The following is a 20,701-nucleotide window of genomic DNA, read 5'->3' on the forward strand; positions in this document are numbered from 1 at the left end:
TTAGGGAAATACTGTATTTAATAGCATCATTAACATGAATTCACAAATCCTTTCATCATTTACAAGATCAACTGAAAAATATGTTATTGACTAGCCATCTCCATCTTTAAAGGGATTTTTATTTTTGTTTTCTAAATAATGTTTTCTCTATCTTCTCCCTGTCATAGTAATGGTAATTTGCTTTTCCATGATACCTTTCCTGATAGCATATCATGACTGTATTTTGACAAAATAAATGAAAAATATTTTGACACTAATTTATTCGCTCTCATTTTGACAGCTTTTGAGAAATTGCTGTGTTACCCCATTTTTCAGATGGATAAATTAAACAGTGATGAAGTTTGACTCGCCAAAGTCCTTGTACTATCCAAAGGTCTCCTTTCAAGCAAGTGACATGAGGGAAACTAGACATAACTTTCTTCTCATCTGAACACAGGCTCTGTTTTCTTTGGCCCTGTACCAACATCTGGTCCCAACAGACCTGTAGGATTTTTCTCAGTTCCTTATTTTGGAAGAGGAGCTTGCGTGGATTTTATTCTATAGGGCATCTCAAGTCATTCCTAAAGGCCACTTGCATCTATCCTAATCTCTGGGAGGGCATGCAATCTGTGGATTGTGATATTCCAGACACTTCCAGCTACTTTGGGAGAACTTTGTGTCTTCCACGGTTAGGGTCTCCTTGGAGTTGTGGTCCTTTGCAATATTGGTGCAAATGACCAGAGCAGCTTTATTCCACTTTATTACTGCTGGTAAAACTAGGAACAAAAATTCCTGACTTAGCCAGCTGGAGGTTACAGACAGCACTTGTTCACAATCACATATATAAGATTTTTCCCCTGCATATGATCTTGTATCAAGGGAGATTGGTGACTCTTAAGATCACTCATTCTTATGTGCCTGAGGAGGCTTCCCATGCATTCTTGGTGAATTGATTTGTTTCAAAGTTTAGTTTGCTTTTATTTATTTATATTTTTTTCAGTAGGATTTTTTAGATGTCTTATAAATTTTTGTATCTATGTTGTTGCAGCTATAAATTGTATTAGCAGTAATTAACCATTGTACTGTAAAGTGCTTCCTCAGATGGGGAAAACTAGATTACGTGTGTTAAGTCCATAAATATTGGGGTAAAAATAGTTAATGTTTCTTTCCCTGATTCTCTTTCCTGTAAAGTAACATCTTTGTTTCCAAACCCAGTTAAGAAAATTTAATGCGTCCTTTCTTAATGACTCTCATTTCCAGTAAAATAAAATGCAGTATAAATGAATTTTCTTAACAGTTTATTAAATGTAGTCATTAGATATTTCTTGTTGAGATCCAGCTTTCATCTGTCCGTAGTATTATCCAAAAGAGATTGCATCTAATTAAATAATTAAGCAGCTTTAATATATTATTTAGTCTGAAATGAATTTTAGAAACCTTGTAAGATGTATTAGGAGATTCAGAAGCAGAACTCTGCAATAACAGGCCAGTCTGCCTCAGGACCGTACCCTGACAGTAGCTGGACACCTTCACTGCTCACTGAAGTTGTGAGTGCTCAGCAATTCTCACAACACTTTGACCTTTTCCATTTGTCTTGAGGAAAACTTTTATCAGGTCAAATAAAACCAGACTAATTAAAATTACCCGTTTCACATATAGGTATTACAACAAACTATCAGCTGATAATTTTAAACTAAAAGCCGACTGCAGGGATTATTTACTTTATTTTAATAAGATACTGTTTGCAGTGACGGTTTGTTCAAAAGTATGGAGCATGGCTCCTTCCTCCCAGCCGCTGAAGTATCCTCTCCCCAACTCTCCGAACTCCTTGCCTAGCGCCTGGCTCTCAGCCCAGCCATCCCGTCCTTAACCCATCTTCTGGATTCAGGGAAAGGCATTTTCTATTCACCCATCTTCTTCCATTCATACTTTCTTGACATGGCAGAAATGCAAAAGGAAGTTTTTATGTTTTCTCTGTGTCATAAAATTTAGATCTAAGAGAATTAGCACTGCTGCTCACTTCTTCAAACACATTTAAGCTATTCATCCAATGCCCAAATACTCTAAATAGTGGAGGGTAGTTTCATAACTCTAGGGAATCGTTTAGTCTAGTCAGCCAAAGCCAAAATTAAAATTTAAAATGGAGTTGGCAATGATTATTAATCAATTAGCTCCAGGGAGCCGTCAAGGCTTTCCAGGCAGAGTTAGAATAACAAGCAATATTTTAAAAATAATAAAACTGGGTCCTTAATAAAACTTGTCTCCTGCTTCACACATTTATTAATATGACGATGCCCAAAAAGGTATCAGTAATTACTTTTATATGAATAAAATTGAATTGGAATGAGAGCCATCTGCAGGAAGCAGTAATTGGCAGATCAGTTTCTCTGAGCGTAGATTACTTACAGTCCTAGCAGGGCAATGCACATCACAAGATATTAGAAGAGGAGGATCTGATACTGTCCTGAAGACCGTAGTGTAGCGGCAGATTTTATTATGCAGTGAGAGATACCTGAGGATACCCGCTAAATCAAGAGAGTGCGAGTGGGCTGTCAGCTGCTCTGCACTTTTAGCTTGATCTTGATATTTTTATTGGCTTGTCCCGTTTTAAAACTCTTCTGCAAAAAGCAGAGTAAATCATTCTGTAAGGTTACAACTTAGGAGATGCAAACGGCCGGGGATCTGCAACGCTCTCCTTCTGCCTCCGCCATCCTTCCTAATGAATGCAGCTGTGGTTTGTCCAAATTGGGATGTAAAAAATGACAAAGATGGTTGATGGGTCTTTTTTTTTTTTTTCTGGAAGCTTCTATGTATGTTCTTGCTGTTGGTCCAGAATAACCCCAAACGTGGTATCCCCCCAGATGCACTGTAAAACCACCCATGTGATGGATTATTTGAAGAGGGCTGCACAGGGCTTCCTGTGACAAAGATGAGCTATGTCTAATTAGCTAGAAATAAAAATACTTGGATTTCATTAAGAAAGAAAAAGCCTGCAAACGTCTCCTCATTCAAGGAGAGGACACAGGAGACACTTTTTTCAGAGATGCTACTGGCACCCAGCCTGCCTGGCCGTCCTCCAGATTGCAGAGAGTGGATTGCACCCCTTGCATCCCTCAAGTTCACTGAGACCACGCTCCGTGGTCTGAGCAGCTCCTGGTCCTCAAGGATGTGGGAAAGCCCAGTTGCGAAGTCTGTAGGAGCAGAATTTTAATTTTGTGAGGAGGAAAGGAAGCCAGTCAGGCTGCTTGCAACTGGGGCTGGATATCCTGGATGCTGAGAGTCAGAAAGGAAGAATGTACATGGAGCTGGGACTTGGAGCAGGTAGGCATCTGGCACGTGGACATCTCGTTAGTGTAATGAAAGAGCATTGCTTTTTCACATTATAGTGAAATGTTACTCTGGAGTTTGGAGCTGCAGGAGAGCACTGCTGCTCTTGTTGGCTAGGGAGGTCCATTAGGTCTTTGCAAAGGTAGAAACAGCACAGAAACACCCAACCTGAAGTTAAATTAAAGGCATCTGGTTACAAAAAAAGCCACACATTTTCAGCAGTGTTGCTGATCAGAGCCCCAGCTGGATTAGACACCTTCACAGGGTGCCAGCCTCATGCTGTAGCTTCAGGTCTTCTTAAAATAGACCATGTGTAATAACTAAATAACACAAACTTTCAGCTCAATGTACCGAGCAGTAAAATTGGCGCTTTGGCATCCTGGCTGCTTCAACACAAAATCGATCAGCCAACATGTTCAGGATTCAAACCCTTCTCCAAGTGGTCATTTCTTTATCCCTCCTCAGAAACTTTTCAAATTTTTTGCACGAAGTTGGTTTCTTTTCCAGCATCACTATGTGGAAAACCATGACACTTTCATACATTTCTGCTGTTTTCTTATGAAAAGCCAATTATTTTTTTTTTTCCATCATTACTAGCTTTGAGATAGGTCTTAAAATTATACAGACTTTTTTTATTACATTAGTAAATATTTGACTTATAGCAGATTTTTGTAGCTTGTCTAATTCTTCTTTCATTAACACCATAATATTCTAAGTATAGCTAGTACAGGTATGACCCAGCACTGCTGAAATGATAATTTTTTTTTTTTCTATTGACACCCAGAGCATGAGTAGGGTATGTTAATGCTCCAGTAGCCCTATACCCATGGCTAGGTGTTCCTATTGTCATTTTGTGACACTGAGCAATAGAACTGAAAGGACTTGCATTGCTTATCCTGGTGAGCAGGAAAATCCAGTGATTATCTGCTGTAGCTGAGAACCACCAGCTGAGACCAGAACCTAGTCTTTTCCCAGCAAGATGGAATTACGGAGTCAGAAGCAGTAATCTCAGCCTGATTTCAATCTACATGCTCTCCACATCCCTCCTTTGAAATGCAACAGCTAGTTTGAGAAATTAACTTTTTTTTCATTTGTTCTTAATTGTTTCATCTCTTCTATTACTCTTTTCTTCTTTGGGATGCTAGAAGGGAGAGTCTTTAAAAAAATTGATTTAAAATAAAAAAGCAAAGAAAATTAGCTACTGGTTGGAACTAAGCTTGAATCCATGCCTTGGCAGGAGTATTCTGTACCACAGTGGGACATGATGTGGTGTAATGGTAAGACAGAAGTGACCGTATTTGTATTTTATGGGTCTGGTAGCATATCCCTCATCTGGTCATCAGAAAACATTTATATAAATGGATTGTTGCCAACTTTTGAAAATTATTTTGCTTGCAGCTGGCTTCTTACATGGTTTTCATACAGACTATGGAGCCTTATTTATCTCCTCGTGCCCCCCAAGATGTTCTTCATGGGAGGGAGGCATAACAGTTGTTTTCATTTTTCCTTTCCTTTATTACTGGTCTGGGCACCAGTGTGACCAGAATTAAGTGCAAGAAAAGATGGACATCTGGAGATAAGTTGGAACTTTAGCACAGCATTGAGATAGCACTCAATGCTATGTCTGTTCCTTTCAGGAGCAGAACAGATTGACTCTGAAGGGCTCAAATTCTACGTTTTATTCTTCTTCTGTGATAATTCAACTCCTGCTTTGTTGTCTTTTTATGAAAGTGTGTAAAATAAAAAGCACATTTAGCTTAATAATATCATAATATTAGCTGTGGGCTTTCAAGCATACTGCTAACCTTTTTGTTATTACTGAAAACATCAGAAAGTTCTCAGCATATCATTACTGCTATATATATATTTTCAGATCAAAACACAATTTTGCTGGAGGCAGGCTAATACAGATACCGGTAACTAAATAACTGTACTAGAAAAAGAATTTTTAAAAAAAATTGTGAAGGTTTTTTTTTTCCCCAATGGAATACTGGTGGCATTTGCAGGTAGGTTGGTGTCTATGAAAAGTTTAATCACAGTAAGGTGCCCGACGTGTATTGTACCATATTATGAGATACAAGCTCTGCTGATGACCTGCTGTATGATTTTGAGGCATTGTCACAATTTTGTGGGTCAACTTTCCGCTTATCATCTGTCTCATCTGTTTGTACTCGAAGCTCTTCAAGGGGATGTCTTGTGGTGTCTGAACAGTGCCTGAACTGGGGGAGGAAGGGGATTTCTGGCTTGGCTGAAACTTCAGGATGCAAACATAATATAAAATGTTACAAATAATGGCAAGGGATAAAAGTACATACAATAAAAGATACTCTGTGATAAACATTTTATGTAGATTTAATCAAAGCTTTACGTTAAGGCACAAAGGCCCTTTCCTTTTGCTTTATAAATACTTTCTAAGAAAATTCTGTGTGTAGTTGGCTGTACAGACACAATCAGATACAATCTGTCCTTCTATTGGACATCAGGACAAAAATGGGACACCAAAAAGCATGTTTATTTCTGCCTGTATATGTGATTCCTAAATTAAAAAAAAAAAAAAAAAGAAAAAAACCCCAAAACTTTCTCCCCTTGCCTTTTCACAAGTCTTCAGTCACTATGCTGCGTCTAAACCAGATGGAAGAATATATTGAAAATTGTTTTAAGCCACAGATTGAGAAATACTGCCAGGATTTTCAACCAAAAATGTGGCACTGATTCTAAAATCTGTTGACAGTTTTAGAAAGTTTTCTTCTGGCAGAAGAGCTCCATTAATGTCTCTTCTTCTCTTCCAGGAAAATAAGGAAAACCTTTATCTGAGTCATAATTTAATTAGCTTCTAAACTGGATTTGAGAATATCAGTATAAATATATTAACTTTCTCCAGGAATTGGAGTTGGGAGATAAACAGTCATCCATAATGTGAGAAAAACACAGTTAAAAATAAAGGCTATGGCTCTCTCACATCTACATCTTGATTCCTGTTGCACATTAGTGTGTCCAAAATTTTAACTGCAGCCATTCCAGTCAAGTCTTTGAAAGTCTATTTAGGATTTAAATTTTGGGTATTTTTTCCAAATGATGGAAATCAGCATCACATGCACTTGAAATGAGATTTCCTCTCATCTTGCATTGAGTACTGAAGCACACGCAAGGTGTTCTGGGCATGCAGGTGTTGACAGACATCTTTTAAAACGCTGATTCATTTTAAATGCTCCCGAGAGAAACAGAAGACATTCTGAATACCCCCAATAAAAATAAACACTTTTACATTTCCCTTTAAATAATTGTATGTGTTACAACTGCACAAAAAAAAATTGATTCCTACTTCACTATATGCACTATAGGGCATATATAAACTTCCATCCACATCCATGTATTTTTTTATACATCCACATAAAACCTCCAGCCATAGAATGGCTCTTCTCCCACAAGAACGAGCCTATGCCAAATTCCTGCTCCCTCCATGCTGCTGCCAGCGATTCCAGGAAGCCTCTTTGAGGTGCAGGGTCCCGTCCTCACCATGTAGCCTTACACTCATCGCTGAACTGACCTGATACCAGTGTTCAGAGTGTCCAAATTTGGGCCATACAAGGGCAGTGAACTTGCCTTTGCGTTACTACATGGTATTTTAAAGTCACTGCTATCGTGTGCATTGTGGAATATTACAGCAAATCACTTGAGTGCCAAGTGTTTTGGCAAGCCTTTAAATGTCTTTAAAGGAAATTTTTTAGAGTATGGTTGTTCTTTATTGAGGAAGCACCTGTTATCCATATTCTATGGGTAGGGCAGCGAGCGCAGAAATGATACCTTTTGCACTGTTTGCAGAGCACTCGGGGAATAAAGTTCTTAACTTGATTCTTGCAAGCCGTAATCATGTGCTGTAACTTCTGTTGAGCCTTCAGAGTGGAGCACGTAGAAGAACATAGGTGATCCTTAAAGGTAGGTTTCAGGGTGATGAATAACTGGGTGTATCTAAACAGAATAAATGGGTTGGGAAGATGTGTAGAGTTGTAGTATGCTGCTTTTGATGTTCTCAATAGATCTTTTCAGTGTCACCGTGAATGTGGTCTAATGGACAGATCTGTTGCTCTGTCCCTCCTTTGAGATGCAGTGAAGCTTGAGAGAGGAAGACATAAGGGTTCTTATGGATAAATCACAAGAGAGCAAGAGGAGGCTCCACTCTGACCTGGTCCTCAGGGCTGGAGAAACCTTTCAAATTAATTCCCTGATGCTAAGCCTGAGCTGTATGTTGGAGAAATCTAACTTTGATGGCTGTCTGCTTTACCTTGGATAGCTATCCAGGCTGGAAGGTGTGTTGGAGGTGGGCTGGACAGGCAATAGCACAAAATTGGAGCAGGAGATGTAGGTGAGTCTAGGCGTCCTTGCATTTGGCATGCAGCAGTGCTGTTGTGTCTTCTGGGAGGTTACCAGCAGTCACATGTCTCTGTCTTTCTGGTTTCTTGAGACTTGTCTCCTATCCAATAATCTTTTCAAGTTAAATGAGTAAATAGTTGGTTCTCAGCACTTTTCTGTGTGCTTTTCAACACACAGGAGATTAATAATTGTGACAGCTTTATAGTGTTTTGTCCTGGCCAGTAGTCTAAGCAGATGCATTGTGTTGTCATCCTGATTCCAATTTGTAACAATAATATTTTTCTCTTGTTGTGTTTCTGGACTCATTTTGACTACTTTCCCTTCCCCTTCTCTTTCTGCTAGGACATCTCAGAGCATGCTCTACCCTGCACGCTACCAGTCATCTTCTGTTTCCCTGCTTATGCTGCCCATATTCCCATGTTTTGGGAATAGATCTGTGTGAGATTACTTTAATGTAGAGACTAAAAGTCAGTTATAAAACAGACAGTGAGAATCTTGGGCAGCTTTTCTGCATGGGATTCTCATGCTAAAAACTAAAAGCCCAAATGTGAAATTCCCTAAGCCGCTTGATTAATTTGATTCATTTCCTCTGTATCTTCAATTTCAAAGCCATTTGGGAAAGATCATTTGCACAAACATAAAAGTTCTCTTTAACTAAAGTCAACCAATGTGTTTTTCAATGAGCTAGAGCTCATAAGAAAGATTCAAACATTAACTGTGTAAAGAAGGCGATTAGTGTTTGTACAATATATTGAAAATTAGCCCGAGGCATACTGGAAAAATACATGTTTTACAGATGTATATTTTTAATCCAATTCCATAGTTTATATTAGATCTGGATATAGATACTCCTAAAGGCTACCAAATTAATTCAAACTGTGAAGGAGGTTGTGATTGTCTATAAAAAGGTTGGGTTTTTTTTAACTATAATGTAGTTGGTCTTAGTCTGTATATTTAATCACTCAAAGGAAAAGCTTTCCTACTGCTGTAGTATGTCAAGGAAGCTTATCTGCATATAAACAGCAAAATGCGACCTCTCTGGTGTTACAGAGCTTTAGCTTTTGTAGTTTAAAAGTTGAGCATTTCTAAAAATGTACTAATTACATCATTCTGATAAAAGGAGACACCCCGCTGGCTTTGTCATGGAGTGAAACTTTCCATAGGTTTTAAAGCTGTCATAAGAGTAGGAAAAAAGCTGTCATGGTGATAGGGAACGGTGGAAAACTTGTATTTCAATAACTGTTGGGAAGTCCAGTTACAGGGAGGAACTGCCATGTTATCTGACTGCGCACCTATTGTCGTGAGTGCGTTGCCTGGAGTTTGATAGGAGTTAAGGAGAAGAGAAGGGCCATTCTCCTGAAGGGAGGGAAACAGGAATTGATGCGGCCGTGGACAGTGTACCAGTTAAAATCTTGGGAGTATTTTCTGAAAATATGAGTACACCCATGAAGGAAAATACCACTGTTTTTACCATGCTCGTTTAGCATTTGGTTCTAATTGGACAGAATTTGATTCTAAAAGAAACAGTTTGTGAGGCTCCAGTGCTCTAATGGGCACAAAGGTACTCTTTACAGTTGATTATGTTAAAGTATTTGTTGTTTATATGAATTATTATGGTGTATATGGTTCAGAAAGAGTAGCTGAAACTTTTGTTTGTCTCTACAAGAGAATTCACTAGAGTGAAAGTCAGTGTGGGATCTTGGATGCAGGGGTATAATGGCTTGCCTTACTGTGTAGAAAAGAGCATATGGTTTTGGTAATAGACTAATAACAGCAATTAACCTTGTAGTGCACTCATTTGTTAGTCTCAGTTGTTTATAAACTAGGTAATAAAGATATTTTAACATCCTATAGCTTTATAGGAGATTAGTGAAGTCAGGCTGTATTTTTCAAGTTAATGCCTAACAGTACTCAGGTGATAGCGTAGGTGATAGAAACATAAAATTAGCAGAGAATAAAATATTCAGAGTACTGTGTGGTATATCTAACCGATAAATCACAAGTGTGTAAATTCATAGTCCAGTTTGAAGAAATAAAAACGTGTTAAAGATTTTAATTAGAGAGGGACTATTTCACAGGATGCAGTCACAGATCTGTCATTCAGCTTGTTCTTGTTGCCTTGCAGAGATTATAATGTAAAGTGTTTCCAGGCTTTTTTAACTTAAAGTTTTAAGCTTCCTCCTTCTTCGTGCTATGCAAATAGATACCATTTCTTATAACATCTTCCATATAGTTGTTCAGAAGGATGAACCTCATAAAAGAATGGGTTTCTTTTAACAGCAAGCACATCGTTGTCTCTTTTCTTTTCTTTTTTTTTTCCCACCAAGGGTTGAATGATCTTTATTTCACAGGTACTTTGGTTTCTAGGATGGTGGTGATGGGAGCAGGATGGTTTCCCCATAATATTTTTTTTTTCATTTGATTCTGTAACTGTTGGCAGTCAGCTTTTGGGCTCCTTCTTTTGTGCAATATTTGTTTTGCAAACTTTTGCCTGTTTATTGACCATGTCCCAAAAAAGACCTTTAAATCAGTTCACATGAGCATTAAATCTAAATCAGACTTGATTTGAGCATAAAAAATAAGATATATTGTGGTTATTAGTGCTTTGTCTGTCCCTCCTGGTTTACTGTTATTTGTCTGTTTTTTACCGTCTATGTTGGTTACAGGCATTTTTATTGAGTTTAGCTAGTGATAACCCTAATGACTTGTTGCTGCTTTTTCTTTATCCTGAATTTGAAAGTCAAGACAATAATTTTTTTCTTTCGCGTTTTCCGCAGAAGCTTCCATGAATCCCTTCTGTACCAATTGGTGGTCTTGGTTTTTTCTCTTTCATTGAACTGACTGAACAATGTATTTGCTGGTGCAGCATTCACCGAATATGAGGGCTCTTTTGCTTTATTAGACTTGACAATGTTTAAACAATACTAATTCTCATACCCAGCTGGCTTTTCAATTGATTTCTGTGCTCTCTGTTGCTGTGTAAAACAAGCTGAAACATTAAAGACATTTTGCATGCTACTCTCTGGAGATTTGTTTTTCTTTAGAGAAAAATCAAACAAGTTTAAAATTTGCTGGTTTTTCTCCTCATACTTTCTTCTGGATCTTTAAATGATATTTAATTGTACTGGCAAATTTCGTGCACATTAAGATGCTAGTTTTCCAGCACATCCTTTTAAAAAGCGGTCTTCATTTTATAGTGATATTTGCTAGTTTGCTCGTTTGCTTATAAAAATCAATAGGTCTCTTTCTAATCCAGACTATACCAGCTTTAAAATTATCTTCAAGATGTACATAAATGTGCCGTTTTAACCGAGCTAAAATTGTGCATATTTGAAATGTGCTTGCTAAACAGTCAGAAAACATTTGCAGATGTTAATTTGTTTCACTCGCTCACTTTTAGCAGTATTGAAGCAGCCTGATGTTTTGAGCTAAGTATTTGGAATCAGAATTCCTGGGAAGAATGAGACATAAAAGCGTTTTCTATCTTGTAAATGTCAATATTTAAATCACATCTTTAAATAATTCAAGCCTTAAAACCTGTGCTCCTGAAAAATGCATTTTCTCTGCTATAGAACAGTCAGCAGTTTACCTGGATGGGCTTCAGCCAGTGCTGAGGTGACCATTCTAGCACCAGTTTCTCCTTCCAGTCCTCTAGAGGCTGCTTAATTTAATATGAATTTCAGTTTATTGGGAAATGTCGGATTTCTGAAACCCAAACTTGATTCCTCGTCCACTCCACCTCCCCAGATACTCAGCCCTGTGGCTGGGGTAAGGATTTGGAGCTCTCAGTTGTTGTGGATCAAATGAGGGCAATGACTGCTCAAAGGTGAGGAGTGGGACTTGATTTTTAACTTCAAGGAATCAGTGCTTTCTGATGAAAATTTCTAACAGTCTTGGCCATATTATCTTTCTGCAATCTTTTTGCACGGACGCCAGGTCACCATCTCTTGTGTTTGCCACTGGCACAAAATGTGTGCTAATATCTGCTTCACACGATGTCATGAAACTTCATGTTGTGCATACAGAGCCACTTGGAGTTGTTGTAGGAAATATTGTATAAATAATGAATATTTTGATCACACAGTATTTCATGTAAACTTTTTTTTTTTAAATTTACTACAGCTGGTCTGAAAACCCAGAAGAATGGAAGTTTCAAAAGACGAGACAAACCTGGCTTCTCTTGCACATGTATGACAAAGAGAAGGTTTGTATTAATGCTACTTTTTCTCAGAACAGAAATTGTATAAATTTTTATACATTAGTTATAACTATTCTTTATTGAAGAAAAGTTGCTAGTACTAGCCATGTACTTTTCTAATATTTAAAAAAAATTATAAGGCAATTACTGTGTTTTTAACCAAAATGCTGAAATGTTTTAATTGCTTATAATTAGTCTTTTTATTTTGTTGCTGATCATTCTCTTGTGTATCCTAGATTTTTATACCTTATATATGTCAAGCATAAATAGAGCAGATTCCTGTTTTATATAATTTTGGAGCTTACTAAGAACTTGAATCGTATCTTTAATTTGAATTTCTGAATGTGGAACCCAATACTGTAAACCACGGTTCTCGTATTGCTTCAGATATCTCTGGCTCCATATAAGATGTATGGCCATATTGCCAAGATGTTAAAATAGCTTTCTCATTAAAACATAAGTGAAACGTGATGGTGATTGTAAAAAGCATAAAGTATAACCAGAAGCTAGGCTTGCATCGTTACCCAAATACATTCATTTCACAACTTGAAAAACAACACAGATTGAATTTCCAATAAGCGTCTAAGCGTTGTGGTATTGAATGGGGGGTTTCAGGTCATTCATTTTGTTGTGTAACAGAACAAACATTTAGCCATTTCAACAGTGCCTTACTTATTGATTCATTTAGTTGACATTCAGTTAGTTTTTGCTGATTTTTTGTGTGCTTAAACATTCGAGCATACCAACCTTCCCTGACCCAAATTACTCAGCAGCTCTTTAGCCAATCACCTGACACAGGGTGTTACCTTTATGATTAAAAATACTTTTAGAGACCCAGATAATTAAAAGCAGAGTTTCATGAAGGCAAGTGTGCAACTTTAAAAAGATTAGTCACAAAATACAAATTTGATTGTAGGTATCTAGGTTGTTTGCACTGTCTTCTATTTTTAAGTTTCTCCTTTAAAAGACTTTATCAACCTTTCAAAATCAATGTATGCTCTTTAAAGCTACCTAGAAATTGTTTCACAGGCAGAAGATGTTTTTACTTTTTCACCTGTTTACTTTGGGTTTTGTGTTGAAATCTACTGGGAAATAATTAACTGTAAGTAGCGTTTGCTTTAGGTATCAAAACAGAGCTTGCCTCTTTTTTTCTTAATGTTGAAATTAAACTTCCTTTCTATTTTTTTTATCTGATGTAAGCCCAATGATTTATGTAAATTCACATTATTTTGTACTGTTTAATAATCAGAGCTCTATTGAATATGAGCTTTAGATAATGACTAACATCTAGATTCAGATTCAGTGACGTTAATAGAACTGCTCAGGTGCTTATAATAAAGCAGATGACAAAGTCTTTTTCTTCATCAGCACTCTAGGGAGGGCAGACCAGCTTCCAACTCCAACCCAAGTCCAACTTCCTGCCCATTACAGAAGAAAATCTGTTGGATATTCAAACAAAAGGAGACATGAGTTTTTTTCCTTCCTAAGCCACATTTTTGATCTCATGGTGTCACTTGGATGCCTACTGAAAAGCCATACAAAGAGTTAAATTAGGTTTCCTGTACCGATAGGCCTCCTCCTGTAAGAAATAAGTTGAGATTTTAAAGACCTTTGCAACATGAGGGCTTTTAAAAGTACCCTTAAAATCCAGCTGGTGGTTGGCAGACAGCTTCCAGCCGTATACCTACCGTGTGTATAGCTCCTTTAGGGTCCAGGGTAAAATAAACTCTCGATCATTTGTTGATCTTTGTCGTCAGGCACAACGTTTTTAGAAAGTGACTGTATCAGCTGTCTTCAGCTTCGGGGCTGCAAGGCCCTGGAGAGGTTTCTGAAGCTTCCTCAGAGGTAACAGAAAAGCAAGCTTGGCAGCACTGAGCTCAGGTGCTTTGCGAAATATGTGGGCATCTGCACGTCTAAAAACTCTGAACACTCTTTGAGTTTCACAGTATAATTTAAAAGCAATAACTGCTCTTCTCTTCCTACCGTTTTGTAGTGTTTCCTCCCTTTTCCCGATGTCACAGAGCTCCTGAGCGTTTGGGAGCTGATGGTCATTATTTCACTTCGGGGTGTTTCCGTATTAGTCAGTTCCAGTGCGCATTAGTTAGGTAGAACAGAAGCAAGGTTGGTGTGTGAGAGAGAAAAAGAAACAAGAAGGAGGTCCAAACAGTTTAACAAAAGAATAATAACGAAGTCCCATAAGCATTGCTTCCACTTGCCAGAGCCGTGGTGGGAGATCTTGATATCCAATTTCAAGCCTGACCAAAAGCAGATCTTAAGGATGGATCGTGTTCCTTCTTGTAAAACCTTGCCAAGAGTCTCTGAAATTTCAGCTCTTGTCCTACTGTATTTTCAGAATAAAAATTTGGATTTCATTAACTTTTTGCTAGCACTTTCTGTGTTCTGTTGTCCAGTTGTTGTTATGGCTGTATTGTGCGTTTAAGTTAGGAGGAAAAAAAAATTATCTTGCCTACATGGTACTGCATTGTAAACTCTTGCTGAAATAAACCTAGTAGCTGTGTTGAAGAAAAAAACTAGACTTTTTGAACACTCAAGCACTTATCCTTAGGACTAAATGCTTTCTGCGCTTCAGGCAGCCACATGTGTGTCTGCACACTTAGTATTTCTGCATTTAGCGTAGGCTTTAATTGCCCCTTGAAGCACTTTGCTTAAATGATATAATAATAGCTGTAACTCCACACAGTGAGATATGACTGTACCCCGAGGTCTGAGAAGAGGAGGTGTAAATTATGTAGGTGACTTGGTAATGTTTGAAACATAGAAATGTAGCTGAACTTTAAAAACCCGGTACTGAGCATCTGCATTAAAGGAGCACTGTCCTGCTGAAATGATTTGTGTCTGAATGTTTTTATCTGTTACTAGTACCAGTTTACTGTGAGTAAAAAGGTTTCAACAGTACAGACATTTATTATTATGTTTAAATGTGTTTGGTCTGTATATTATAGCAGCACTTCATATATGATCATTTCAGTGTTAGTCACTGTAAAATTCGTATTTTTTTGCGTCTGTATTGTTTAACACAAGAGTGTTTGTGTGAAGAATTAGAAGGTTTACCATAGTTATAAGTTATGAGACTGCATTCCGACTTTAGTTTTGATTTATTGCTTTGTAACATCCCTGATTGATGAAGGCAGCGTTGGAATATTCCTTCTTCCTCTTCTTTTGGAGCGATAGAAGTTTTAGTGATCAAAGTTACGCTGCCAAATGCCGATGGAGAAATAAGTTGTAAATTAAGTATCTGTTGAAGCTCAGTCTTCTCTGAAATGTTGATACTTTGCAGAATTGAAACAGCCCTCGAATAATTAGTCTCCAGTCCTTTAAATACTTACGTATGTGTTTAACTTGACTCATGTTGAGTATGGCTTTTCAAGTTATATGTGTAAAGTTAAACATAGAGAAAAATACTTGCAGGATTAGGTCATTTTTAACATCTCCTGATTCACAGCAAAAATATGCTATTATTGGCTGAAACCTGTTCCACAGGTATACAACATAAAGTTAAGATATCCTTCAATGTACATCTGTTCACCTGGTACTTTTGAAAATATATTGGTTTGAAATACTGAATAAATAATTCAGAAGTCTTTGTTAGGCTATTGCCGAGGTTATTTAATGTAATGATCATTTAAATTGTATGGCATACCAGATAAGCTAAAGTTTAGCCTATGACTAGTTAATTAGAAAGGGAGTGAAATGGTTGTAAAGGAACTGTAGATGACTAAACTGCTTTTAACGGTAGACGTTTTAGTAGAGCCTATCAGTTTTAGCCAGCATGAGTTAAAAAATATTTCCATATGTCTGAATTCAATTTGTTTTTCAAATTAAATTCTGTTCTTTGTATAAGCATTCTGTCAAAGTGCTTGAGGTGGATAGTGTCTCATCTTAGCAAACAAATGATTTTGGGTAGGGGAGAGGGTAATTCCAGCAAAATTCTTTCCTCAGACATGTGCATGCAATTCTCACTGAATTTAGTAAGGTTTGCATACATGTTTCCAGAAGTAGGATTTGGCTAGTGTTTTTTATTTTTTTCTTCCAACAACCCTCCCAGCCTTGAGCTCACTGTCAGGGAGTGTTTGCATTTGCTGATCAGCATTTCCACATCTGCTTAGAATTTCCTCCCAGATGCTTTGCCCATCTGAGCACATGACAGTCCTCTCACCATGGTCCATCCCTCCCGGCAGCTTGAACCTTGGCAAGAAACACTTCAACTCAGAGGTGGGCATTGGCAAATGCAAAAGCCCGTGCAGTTCTCCTAATTATCTTTCAGGTGGTGGTTTGTTGTGATTGTGAATGAGTATTGAGAGAGAAGAAAATAAAGCTGGTTTGTTTTTTATTTTTCTTCCCTTTTTTTTTTTTTCTTTAAAGGTTCCAGACAAGTATTTCACCATTTTACTGGATTACCTGCAAGGGCTTCAAGGTGGTGCACGAGACATAACTGTGCAGAAAGCGGAAGCTTTTATGAAAGAATTAGATGGTTCCGATGCTGAAGACCCAAACCTGTTGGAGAAGTGCGAGCGCATACGACAAGTTCTGCAACTGCTGTCCTGAGAGTATTTTTGTGTGCTAATGGTTGTCTGGTGGTGTCATATATAGAGACTATAAATTAGTTTTAAAGACATATTTTTTTTGATAAGAATTCTAACAATAAATTGTCAGATTTTGTACTCCTGATTTTTTCCAGTTGCAAATATTTGTCATGTGTTGGGGTGCCGAAATAAAAATAACTTATTTGGTCTGCAGAGATGCTATTAAAAGTAGTCTTACTGTATATCTTTAGAAAAGTAAACCTCTCTTTCTTGTTAGTTTTCATCCACCTCCCCCTGTAATTACTGTTAAATAAGAGGAGCTTTGCAGTTCTTAATAAGAAGAGCAAAGGAACCAAAAAAAAAAGCCTGGAGGGTCTTTTACAATGGCAGCTTTTGAAATGAGCACACAGTACAGTGCTTGCTCAGCCAGCTGTAATCTATCACTTTCAGCTTTAGAAGTACGTCATTTGGATTTGGGAAAGATCATTTTCAGTCTGTTGAACACGGGTTGTATAACACAGTTGCTTATTAGTGCTTCACACGGTGATCTGGAGATACTATCCGCTTTGTTAGTTTTCCTTTTATATTTTAAAGTTTTCAAATGCATTATGACAATTGTTTAGATATTCAGATAATGCACAGATGGGCACAGATCAAATTCTCTGACTATATGTAGTGAAACCATCTGATTGTACCTAAACTCACCCTCCATGAGAAGTGCTGCGCTGCAACATTCCGTATCCAGCCTGCCAACAATGCATTTTCATCTCCTTTGTAATTGGCATCCAAAAGAGTTAATTTGTGTTCATTCGCCTTGACGTGGGACATTTGTCTCCTATGGATGTGCTGAAAATGAGGTTTTCAAGTAAAAACCAAGGACATTAATTACTCAGAAGTTGGATGATTGGCTTATTTAATAACACTTGTGTTCAGACGATGTTCTTGACCTGATTCTTTGATGTTTCTGCAAACACTGTTCATACTTTATTAATAACATCTATATGAAATGTGTAGTGTTTTAGAAGAGTGGCTGTCTTTGGGAATTATGGTTTTAATTTGGACGGCTGAAGGAGGGAAGGATCTATGGATATACAAGCCTAATTTTTCAATAAGAAGCGTTTGAGTGGATTTGACAGCCCTCACAGTCATGGATTACTACAAATCTTTAAAAGTATGAAATATATTACTAGTAACAAATAACGTATGCTTTCTGACTTCTTGAAGATGATGTTTTCAGCCAAAAAAAGACTAGAGACCAGCATGCCCTGCTCTAACACAATAACTGTGATGGAATTTAATGTAATGGTGAGCAGAACTCAGCAGCAGTGACCAGGCTCTGCTGAGCTGCCAATGGTTCAGCAGCAGCTTGGGTGCTGTTCCCGTACCATGGGGCCACAGTTGGGTGGGGGTTGCAGAGGGGGAATCCAGTGTGAAAGCCTTTGTGAGGCCCAAAGCTGTATGAAACTGATCTTTCACTGTAAAAGTTTGAGAAAAGGGTCTGTAATAAAAAGAAGCGATACTGACATTTAGTGAACTCGTAAAAGATCGTTGGATCCTACATTTTATGTCTGAGAATATGCAACTGGGAAAAACTTCTGTCACTCCAAGCGGGACCTGATACTTTTTCATCAGGAAAAATAGGAATTTCTCAGGGATGAAGTTTTCAAAGTGTCTTTTTTTCAGCTTTATGGTTGCATTTTAGGTGTCAGAGAAGACTTTGTGCTCTCTCTTAGGAATTTGAAAATTGTCACTTTTGATTTCTCTGTTGCACAAAAATGTAGATCCTCACTGTGCACTTACTATACCTTCTAGCTGAAAAGCACAAGTTCATTGTAACTGTATTTCGGAAGAAACTTGTAAAAAAGGATTTTAAAGGTAAGATCCAGGCAAAAAGATGTGAACCTTTTATGATTTTGACACATTTGGTACGATTTGCCTTTCTTGGACCTTGGTTCTGACCATGTGCAAATGGTGACAAATCTGTGAGAAGAGAGGCTTTGTAGATCAAGAATGTAATATTTCATTTTATATCAATTGATATTAAAAACACATAAGGCCTACCAGTCTGGAGTCCATGTGAACAGTAACATCTGGAAAAGAACAGAGCCTCTCACCAGTGCAGTGATAGAACTCTGCGCGTGAGGTCCTGCTCCGCTCTCCTCTTCCTCAGCTGCGTTTCCAACTTTCCCTCCAGTACTGCCGATTACTGGGTGAAGGACATGGTCTTTCATGTCTGCTTCTTGCACTTATGAAAAATTCAGAAGCTGAAAACTAAGGTAATTGTTGCTGTGGTTGTGTTCGGTAGAGAAAGCAAAGTATGATGTTTTCGTCCACGTCTCTTGGTGTATGGTACTGTTCAGTGGTCAGTGGTGTCTGGAATTGGGTGAAAGATTTGTAAAACTTCTGCTTTGTATTGTTATGTATCTGTCTTGGGTTTCAAAGCTCAATATGGAATATTTTAAGTGTTGTCTTATACTTCTTGTTGGAGCGGAGATAGGAAAGGACGCTTAATTGCATTTAGCTTTTTTACTTTGCCCCGTAAAGTATCTTCAGCTGGTTGGCAAACGAGTCATCTTCAAAACACCCATGAAATGCAAAACCAAACACATTTTTCAGAGACGTGTATTGCTAGGCCTGTTTCAAAGACAAGATTGTGAGGACCCAGACAGCTTACCCAACACAACGTGCAAATGCAATAACATCTCTGGCAATCAAATTCTGTCTTTTCCATGTGCTGGCCACCAGGCCAGCTTCTGCTTTCTGCTCAGCTTGGCGTTTTAATCTAGGGATTTACATTGTGTGATTAATAAGTACAGCAAGATTTCCTCCATCGTGTATTTTAAATGTTGTATTTTAAATCATTAAGTGTATAATCAGTTAACGAATTCCTGTAGCTGGTCAAAGCTGTACAGAAAGATATAATCTGGCACTCCGTTCACTTTGTTTTGTCATTTGGTCACGTAGAATTTTCAAATCTCAGCATCACTTGTAGCTCAGGCACTCATATGGATACAGATAAGACAAAATGGTGTCTCTGCCTCTGTTTAAATCAGCCTGCTGTGTTAATAAAAATTGCATCTGAGGCTAGGAGTAACAGCGTGCACAGACTGACAAATTACATCTTCGTCTGCCTACTCTAATTGTCTTCTAGTTGAGTTAATCTGTGTTGGGTAGCTCCGGCTAGAAGAATTTGTGTCCTAAGAGAATGCTGAAGTCAGGACTTCGAGGCAAAATAAAGACACATTAATTACTTAGAATTGCTTAAAGCTGGAACCGTGCCTCTAATGGAAGTACTAATTACTCAGAATCTGGCAATGTAAAAGTTCCTTTTAATTTGGCTGATCCTTGCTGTGAATTGTATATCTTCTTGGTTCTCCGCTGTCTGCCCACAATTTTAATTTGTTATCAGCATTGCAAAATTACTGGGTAAATGAATTCTCTGTTCTTACTTGGAAAGGGTGTGTCGTGGTTGTTGAATGTGCAGTTTGTTTCCTTATTTCCTCTCACTGGAGAATAGCTCTGCTGTGTTTCTGTTGATTTTAAAGCAAGGTGACTCTTGACTCATCTCCCATCATTTCGAATAGCTTAGAAATGCACTTTGGTTTGAGCTTAGGGGGTTTTTTTTGTTTTTTTTTTGTTCTGTTTTGTTAAACTTTTGCCACTGAGTAAGGCAAAGTAATGAATGTTAAAATCTGCTCATGTTTCTGCAAATCGGTGTCAGAAAAAACAATCATAAAAGAGATTTAAATTGTAAAGTCAAGCACTCATAGAAAATGTAAGAATGGAAATTGTCTGTGTAATTTTAATTTTACTCCTTCACGCATATGTAGTATGATGCAACCTCTAATTATGTCATCGGCGCAGTATTTTCCATCGTGTATAGCTGATAAGTCATTTATTCAGTGTTTTCCTTGCAGTGCTGCTGCTATTCTCATTTTCAAAATTTAGGTCTACAAAGCGTAGTACTAAAGCTAGGGAAAGAACTGTGCTGTGTGGATTCGATTCTGCACCGAAGAAATAAGTAGGAACTTTCCTATTCATTTGGTATAGGAGCTAGTCATAGATGTTTCATCACAAATGCTCCTTTAAAACATGTTTTAATGTTCTGATTCATTTACAGTCAAAATACTGAATTGATGTTACTTAATTTAAATCCAGTTTTGTTGACATAAAACTTTCCAGTGGCTTATTCTGGTTTAGCCTTTGGTTTCCTTTTATGTCTTCCTTTCTGAACAGCTGAATGAGCTAGTCATTTCTGTTCCTGCAAATAGGAATATTAGTT

The 20,701-nt window shown here is 37.7% G+C and overlaps 1 protein-coding gene across 6 annotated transcripts in view; it reads left to right on the top strand.

Annotated features, from left to right (window-relative positions):
* CHLSN (cholesin) overlaps window positions 1-17,944 on the top strand; it is a 130,680-nt gene extending 112,736 nt beyond the window's left edge. For 5 of the 6 annotated variants that reach the window (XM_086759837.1, XM_086759838.1, XM_086759839.1 and 2 more), the window contains 2 exons: window positions 11,800-11,881; window positions 16,259-17,944. In XM_086759837.1, the coding sequence (XP_086615963.1) occupies window positions 11,800-11,881; window positions 16,259-16,441 (265 nt within the window). In that variant the 3' untranslated portion in view covers window positions 16,442-17,944. The remainder of the gene's footprint in view (window positions 1-11,799; window positions 11,882-16,258) is intronic. The other variant, XM_086759841.1, reaches the window with a different exon arrangement.
* The last annotated feature ends 2,757 nt before the right edge of the window (window positions 17,945-20,701 follow it).

The sequence above is a fragment of the Chlamydotis macqueenii genome, chromosome 15 (assembly GCF_036417535.1).
Source record: "Chlamydotis macqueenii isolate bChlMac1 chromosome 15, bChlMac1.mat, whole genome shotgun sequence".
NCBI lineage: Eukaryota > Metazoa > Chordata > Aves > Otidiformes > Otididae > Chlamydotis > Chlamydotis macqueenii.